The 8,155-nt window shown below is 30.3% G+C and overlaps 2 protein-coding genes across 2 annotated transcripts; one reads left to right on the top strand and one right to left on the bottom strand.

Annotated features, from left to right (window-relative positions):
• The first annotated feature begins 1,278 nt into the window (after positions 1 to 1,278).
• LOC108782903 (testis-specific serine/threonine-protein kinase 3) lies at positions 1,279 to 3,341 on the top strand. Its single transcript, XM_018551299.1, has 7 exons — positions 1,279 to 1,414; positions 1,630 to 1,821; positions 1,908 to 2,077; positions 2,232 to 2,381; positions 2,479 to 2,752; positions 2,938 to 3,114; positions 3,192 to 3,341. The coding sequence occupies exons 2-7, from the start codon at positions 1,654 to 1,656 to the stop codon at positions 3,339 to 3,341; spliced, it is 1,089 nt and encodes a 362-aa protein (XP_018406801.1). The 5' UTR covers positions 1,279 to 1,414; positions 1,630 to 1,653.
• Positions 3,342 to 3,711: 370 nt separating this feature from the next.
• On the bottom strand, positions 3,712 to 7,097 carry LOC108782902 (glycerol kinase). The gene is made up of 10 exons (XM_018551298.1): positions 6,941 to 7,097; positions 5,923 to 6,181; positions 5,626 to 5,843; positions 5,334 to 5,546; positions 5,062 to 5,172; positions 4,717 to 4,976; positions 4,281 to 4,486; positions 4,051 to 4,188; positions 3,883 to 3,960; positions 3,712 to 3,806 (listed from the first exon to the last, which is right to left on the bottom strand). The coding sequence occupies exons 1-10, from the start codon at positions 7,019 to 7,021 to the stop codon at positions 3,712 to 3,714; spliced, it is 1,659 nt and encodes a 552-aa protein (XP_018406800.1). The 5' UTR covers positions 7,022 to 7,097.
• Positions 7,098 to 8,155: the final 1,058 nt, after the last annotated feature.

The raw sequence follows: 8,155 nt of genomic DNA, 5'->3' as shown, positions 1-8,155 counted from the left end.
GCCAAAAGCAAACACTTACAATTAGTACAAAGTAAAATTTTTTTGTTAAAATAATAAATTTAAATATTAAATAATTTTTTTTTTAATTTTGTCTCATTTTTTAAACTTTACTCGGCTAAACCTCTCCAACACGATATACGTATAATTCGTACCAATTTGTGATTATCACTCTATGCATTTCAATCCTTTTTGTCAATTTTATTATTTTGATTTATGTATTTATAATAACATATTTATGTATAAACTTCAGATATGATATTAACCTCTTGTATATTTTTTTATTTCATAACACATCTATTTCTTGTGGAACATATTCTTTTAGTTGTAAAATAAAATTATTTATTTTTTATATAAAGAAATTTTAATTTTTTTGACTTTACAAATCAACCTGCTGCATATATAGCTTACCTCTATTAATGGTTTGTACTTTACTTCCAATGGAAAGGGAGCCATACATTTTATACACTTATAATTTTGTGAATAAGATTGTCTTTTAAAGTTTATCATTTTTTCTAAACAATGAATATGTATAAATTCTTGGTCGCCGGTACAAAGACATGGACATATGAGTTCTCCCTCACCAGCATCTAACAAATTTATATACATTTGCAATACTAACAAGTAATAATTATATTATACATATATATATATATATGTATAATATATGTACATATATTACCATTGTATAAATCACGAATTCCTAAGCTGCATGAATTTTATTCAAATTTCAATATAAATAGAAAAAAAAAAAATAAATTTATAAATATCCTTTCTTTATCTTACTGTGACAGAATATCCATACCTTCCTTGCAATGTCGACATATGGGCTTGAAGGCTATAATTTCATTATTTTCTATTTCTATCGAAGAGGACGTCGATTTCATGCTTATACTAGAATTTAAATCGTCTATTTCGTATTCTTTCTGATTTGATTTATTTAATAATAGAATTTATTATTGAAAATTTATTTCAAAAGTTTCACTCTTTACGTCGTCACAATATGATTACAATACATATATTATTTGTACTGCTACCTTTGACATTGAAAGAAAATATTTTCATGCACTTAAACGGAAATGGTTCAAATGATAACATGTTGTTTGGAATACTTGATATTTAGTTTTATTTTTATACATGTATACATTGTTCTATTTAGAATTTAAATCTATTTGAATTCGTTATCGATTCCGTCATAATTTCGATCTCTGATAACTTTCACACTTCAGTTGTCATATGCTTCTCGTCTAAAAAACACTAAAAATTCAAAATTCTCATTCACACATTGATGTCAAACTTAAATTAAACTCTCTCATGTTTAACACATAAAAATTCATATATGTGTAATATATAACAGGCAAAATGACTTCTTTATTAAACAGACTCTTATTTGAAATAATATGAAGAAATTATTAAGGTGTGTGTGTATTTAAAATAAGAATTACTTTCTCATTATAAAAAAACATTACGTATTACTTATCATAATTGCTCATTCTACAAAAGTCGATTGTGATAATAAATTACAACATAACTGATTTTGTGAAACTGCAGGGAAGGAGAGGGAGTCGAGTATTAGCTTTGGAGAATAAATTTTATCAATTTGCAATTTATTCTAAATTTCCTTTTTTGTAGCCAAAAACCTTATTTTCATCGGAAATGGCAATGGTACCAATAATAAAGTGTACATCGAAAGAACAACTGGCCGGCATGAAACTAACGGATGAGAAGAACGATGAAAAGTCAGAAAAGAAATTAACAGTACTCGAATCACACGGTTATACTCTCGGCAAGACTATTGGTGCCGGATCATATGCCATCGTCAAAGTAAAAATTCCATTTCCTTTTCTTTTCCCTTCCTTTGTCAAGTCACATTCTTTTTGAGTTCCAAACATTTGTATGTATTTGCAAAGATTGCAAAGTCCAATCGATACAATTGTCAAGTGGCAGTGAAGATAGTCTCGAAGTTCCAAGCGCCTGGAGAGTATCTCACGAAATTTCTACCTCGTGAGATCGAGGTAGTTAAAGGATTGAAACATCCGAATCTCATTCACTTTTTACAAGCGATAGAAACCACACATCGGTTAGTTTACCTTCTAGATTAATTTTTAAATAGCATTTGTATAAGCAGATTAGCGGAATAGATATAGAAGGGATTGAGATAGAAATTTATCCCACAAAATCGAATTCCAGTTATATGAATGCCTATCAATTTCTTCTAAACTTGTTTTTTTCAGGGTATATATTATTATGGAATACGCGCAGAATGGTAGCTTACTCGATGTTATACGACGCGATACTTACATTGACGAGTTACGTAGTCGTAGGTGGTTTAGACAACTTCTAGAAGCCGTCGATTATTGCCACGGACACGGCATAGTGCACAGGTAAAAGACAACTACCAAAAGTAAAAAAGATTATTAAAATTGATCTTGTCACGAGAATAATCTTTTAATATAATTCTCGGTTAAAAAATTCTTATAGAGATGTAAAGTGCGAGAATCTACTCATGGATTATCGATTCAATATTAAATTGTCTGACTTCGGATTTGCGCGTGGACAAATGAAGTCAAAGAAAGGCGAGTGGCCTCTCAGTACCACCTACTGCGGCAGTTTTGCTTATGCATCACCCGAAATTCTATGTGGTGTCCCTTACCAGCCTCAACTCTCCGACATATGGTCCATGGGCGTAGTGCTTTATGCTATGGTTTATGGTCGGCTGCCGTTTGACGATACAAATTACGCGCAACTGCTAAAGGTACCCAGGTATATGCAAAGACTGGTATACCCAGCGTATACTCAGGTCGATTCTGATATCTTTCGCATATTCTTCTTCCATATACGGTTTATAAAATTTGTTATTAAATCATAAGACACGAAAAAATGTATGTAAGTATAAGAATAATCTTTTCTATATATGTATATAGTCCTTTCTTTCTTTAGCAAGTACAAAACAGAGTGGTGTTTCCAAAACGTCCTAAAGTATCTCAGTCGTGTCGTTCTCTCATTACCCGTATATTAGTACCACAATTTGCACGATTGCGTATCAATAGTATAAAAAGTGACGCTTGGCTCGAGACATCCGTTATTGCTCAAACGTCAATTAGTGACAGATTTAATGTAAGAATTAATCCATGCAAACTACTTTCTGCATTACCTGTAAAGAATTGCTTTGTTATGCCTTTATGTTATTATAGGATGAACTACCTACAATATCTGCAACTAAAGAATCCAAAGTATCTGATAAATGTATAGTACCAACTGGACCTACAATTTTTCAAGGAAATGAAAAATCGAAAGATCTTATCCAAGGAAACAAAAAGACTGATTTAAATGCGAAACCATAAGTCTCATGTAACGTTGAAAAGTAATATTATAAAATAAAGCTATATTGAATAGAGTATTAAATAATTACAAAGTATAAAAAAAGATACTCAAGAAAGAAACAGTAATTTCTAAAGTTCTTATAAACATACTATATGACAATCTGTTAACTATTATATTTTATTATGGCACTTTTTATTCTTGACTCTTTTTTGATGCATAAATATTACTATAGTATATAAATAATAAAAATTAAAAGCTACACAACATATTTATGGTGAACAGAAGTATTAATTTCAATTATATTATTTTCAATTGTATTAATAAGCAGATTCTGCCTAAACACAATATAATATAATATACAGTACATAGTACTGCATACACACGAATTTATTAAATAGATCTATATTTAGCAACCATAAGTAGTATTATGGTACCAATCATAAATACACCGGGCGCAGTAGCTTTATGTATATCCTGTGTATCATCTGTAATAGAAATATCTGCAATTAATATTTATTAGTATATAAATTTCATTGCTAAGATTTACTGTTAACAGCTTACCACTTATTTCTGGGAGTGGCTCCCAACCTAAACTTTTATCAATACCTATTTTCCACTGGGAATATAAAATGTCACGTTCTAAAATTAATATATTAGTCAATTAAATCTCCATATAGTGTCAACAATTCTTATATTTATAATAAAGGATGATTATTGCAAGATGATCACCATTCTCAGTTATTAATGGTAAGAAGATGTCAGAGGGAATAGCAGCATCAATCTTCACATCCCATTTTCGTATTCCTTCTGCACTACCCGCAGCAATTGCGACTCCAAGTGCAGTAGTTTCACACATTAATGGTCTAACTTTCGTATAAAAAATTGTATTTATTTATATAATCTATTAACTTTTAATGTAATAGTATGTATGTGTGTATTTGAAGAAATGTTCTACCTACTCACTGGAATGCCACAGATATCAGCTTGCATTTGCATTAATACATCGTTATTTGTCATTGCACCGTCAACTAACAGCTTTGTTAGCATCAAACCAGTATCTTCCTTCATAGCTTCTAAAATGTCTCTTGTCTGGAAGCATACCGCTTGTAAAGCTGCCTTTACAATATGTGCACTAGTTGTATCTTCACTAATACCACATATGACACTGAAAATAATTAATTTATATTGATACTTACAAAATAAAAAAAGATATGCATAAAAAGAAAGAAACAATGATTTCCAAATAGTTCTTATTAATATATTATATGTATATGACAATCTGGTAACTATTCTAAATATGATATGGCATTTTTTTTCTTCTTTGATTCTTTTTGTTATACTTAGATATTATTGCAAAGTAGTTCAACGTCTCTATATATTGATAAAATTAAATACCTTCGCGCATCTTTCCTCCAATATGGAGCATATAATCCAGCAAATGCTGGTACAAAAACAATGTGATTGGGCCCTACCGGCATTTGCTCGACAATGGTTTCACAGTCTTTTATATTAGTTAGTATTTCAAGATTATCTTTCAACCACTGTACAACGGCACCTGCAATAGCTACAGAACCTTCAAGAGCATACACGGGAGAAGCATGCGCTCCTAATTGATAAGCGACTGTCGTTAATAAACCATGGGACGAATCCACAATCTACATTCAGAAATATAGAATTATATTTGTTTGAATTTATATCTAATGTATATAACATGTTGTGTGTGTATAACATTTCTCTTACAGCTGTTCCAGTGTTGTAAAGAAGAAAGCAGCCAGTGCCATAAGTACTTTTTGCCTGTCCTTGCTGTAGACACATCTGACCTACTAAAGCTGATTGTTGATCACCTAAGCACTGCAATAAATAATTTTTACATATTTGATCAAATTTATTTTAATACTTATAATTAATTATATCTTAATATAAAGTTATATTAATAAAAATATTTCATATTTTGATGTACTTATATATTGACACTTTATATTATATTTAATAAAATAGTATGAATTACGTACCCCTGATATAGGAACACCCTGCAACAATTCGTCTTGTACATAACCATAAATCTCAGAAGAGCTTCGTATTTCAGGTAAAATTTCAGAAGGTATTTTAAAAAATGATAATAGAGTAGGATCCCATTTCAATGTCACAATATTCATTAACATTGTTCTCGAAGCATTTGTCACATCTGTACTATGTACACCACCATTGGCACCACCAGTTAGATTCTAATTATAACATTAGGCATATTAATCTAAATCAGTATAAAAAATTTATCTATGTCATGCTTGCTCTACATGAACAAACCCAAATTAGCCAGGAATCAATGGTACCAAACATGAGACGTTTAGCAGCTAATGCTTCTTGAACTCGAGGTACATTCTCTAACAACCATTTCAATTTTAATGCGCTAAAATATGGACTAATTGGTAATCCGCAAAGTGGCTTCAAGTAATTCTTATTTTTATTGCGTATACCCTTCAATATATCATCTACAATGGATGTTGTTCTCATATCCATCCATACTATAATACATTACCAAAATTAATAAATCATTTATTACGATTTATATAAAATATAACATTTATAATAACATTATTTTACCTATAGCATTGTAAAGTGGTTCTCCTGTTACAGAATCCCATACAACTGTAGTTTCCCTTTGATTTGTTATACCAATTGCAACTATATCAGCTGGATCTATCGTCAACTGCCTCAAGTTAAATACGGTTTGCTTGAGGCATTCTCTAACTGCTCTCAATATCTCTAAAGCATCTTGTTCAACCCATCCCTCTTTTGGACATATCTGTGGTATTGATACTTGATGATACGTTAACACTTCTGCTGTATCAGCTGCAAAAACCTGTATTATTGTGACAGAGAATTTATTGATAAAAAAGAAAAATATACAGGATATAACTAAAAGGTACAATCAAACTTTACAGAGAACCGTTCCTTATCTAGGGAATAAAATATGAACATAGAAAAGCTTCTTTGTGTTATTTCAAAAACATAGTTTCTAAAATGTATTCTTCATTAAATGAGTTGAACAAGAGGAAGACTAATTAACATCGTTAAGGTCATATTCTTCAAACATTCCAAAACTAATTTGTGCAATTAAATATAAATAAATAATTAGAATATATAGATTAATAGAGTCCTAACAAGAAAATAAAGTTTCTGAATCCATAAAATCATGTTTTCATCCTCTAGATATGAAAAATGTAATCCCAAAGTTCAGTCTTACTTCTTAGTTACATTATGTATACAGTATTTTAAAATGTTATATTATAATTACTCCAACAACAATAATCAATGAATAATAACAGATATAAGAAATGAATAACAAAAGATATAGCCTTGTGTTACAAATCTCTTCATAAATATCATATCATTACAAATTGTCGTAAATGAAACTACATACTGCTTTTAACGTATCTTTCAATTTAAACTGTAACAATTTATTTTAACATTTATTTTAATATCTAAAGGAGAATCGACTTGACATCGTATACATATAAATACTGTATCTTCGAGATTCCCTTCAATAACAGCAATCTCACGACAATGCATCATCCCACGATATGACCATTAACATAATGAGATAAAAAATTTTTCGCACCAAAAATCTTGCGCTGCTCGTCCCCTCGTCGATCGCACCGACGAGAGGCCCATATCTGCTTAATGATTCATTTTTGTTCATTTGAGCGTCTTGAGCAATCGTGGTAGCCTACAGTCGCCCAGCTGGGTTGAGCTGGGTTGCCAGATGACTCTGGACTATTATCGCCACCTATGAAGCTTTTTATAGCCAAAAATCACCATTTTTGTTAATGAATTTTCGCCATAATATCGCTACCTCTGTAGGAGCAGTAGACAAAAAGTACGTATAATCGGAGAGAAGCCTGAGAGCGGCCACGCCCGGGATTTAGCTGTTACTTTATTTTGAAACGCCACTTATGTCCACAAAACATGGACATTGAACTATGTAGCCATATGTCCAAGATCATGTCGGTAATATCAAAGATTTTTGGTTCGAATCATCCCTATGTCCATGATTTCAAAAAAAATGACTCTGAGGTAGAAAAATTGGAACTAAAAGGGTAACGTGACCAGTAGTGGGGATATTAAAATCTATACGTGCATAACAATATGAATATAATCGGTTATAATAGTAAGTTCCTGAGCGACGTGTTAATTAATGTTATTAACATTATTTAGGTTTGCATTATTTAAGATACAGAAATATACCGAATCTCAATCTAAAATAATGCATTCTTAAATAATGTTAATAACATATTAGTCAACACAATGCTCAGAAACTCTCTTAACACAATTTGTCTAATATTATTAAAAATTCTATTATTTTTATTAATATTTATATAATAAATATATTTTTTTTTATACATTATTCAAATATTACTATAAAAGTTACAAATAGTTTTCGATAATTTCATTTTATTTTTTTATTACTAAAAATATAATGCAACACATTTTCCCGTCCCACTTTACAGACTGCGGACTGTCGGATATATAAATATTGAATACCCGGTGTGGTTAAAAAATGTGATGCATATCATTTTCATGATCCACAGCATCATACACACAACAAATCGCACTTAACAATATATTACAATATTTGCAATATGTGCATTAATAGTATGTATATAAATATATACCGGATAAAATTTAAACATAAAATTATACACGTATAAAAAATTGAACAAAATACAATATGCCGTACATATATCATAATAATATATTAAAATATATACAAAATTAAAACATTTTCGAAAAGAGGTTATTGCGGCAAAGCAAAACGAGAGGAGCAATTGCAGAA

The sequence above is a fragment of the Cyphomyrmex costatus genome, unplaced genomic scaffold (genome assembly GCF_001594065.2).
Source record: "Cyphomyrmex costatus isolate MS0001 unplaced genomic scaffold, Ccosl1.0 scaffold137, whole genome shotgun sequence".
In the NCBI taxonomy this organism is placed as follows: Eukaryota; Metazoa; Arthropoda; class Insecta; order Hymenoptera; family Formicidae; genus Cyphomyrmex; species Cyphomyrmex costatus.
The sequence above is the reverse complement of the archived record's forward strand: the minus strand, read 5'-3'. Positions and strand labels throughout refer to the sequence as shown.

What these genes read in the sequence shown, in the direction of transcription:
- LOC108782902 (XM_018551298.1), bottom strand. Translation starts at nt 7,021, where the DNA reads ATGAACAAAAATGAATCATTAAGCAGATATGGGCCTCTCGTCGGTGCG. An exon ending in ACCACTTTACAATGCTATAG is followed by an intron (nt 5,844 to 5,922) that starts GTAAAATAATGT and finishes AATGTATTATAG; the next exon opens with TATGGATGGATATGAGAACA. An exon ending in AGGGTGTTCCTATATCAGGG is followed by an intron (nt 5,173 to 5,333) that starts GTACGTAATTCA and finishes TATTTATTGCAG; the next exon opens with TGCTTAGGTGATCAACAATC.
- LOC108782903 (XM_018551299.1), top strand. Translation starts at nt 1,654, where the DNA reads ATGGCAATGGTACCAATAATAAAGTGTACATCGAAAGAACAACTGGCC. An exon ending in GGACACGGCATAGTGCACAG is followed by an intron (nt 2,382 to 2,478) that starts GTAAAAGACAAC and finishes AAATTCTTATAG; the next exon opens with AGATGTAAAGTGCGAGAATC. An exon ending in CAATTAGTGACAGATTTAAT is followed by an intron (nt 3,115 to 3,191) that starts GTAAGAATTAAT and finishes ATGTTATTATAG; the next exon opens with GATGAACTACCTACAATATC.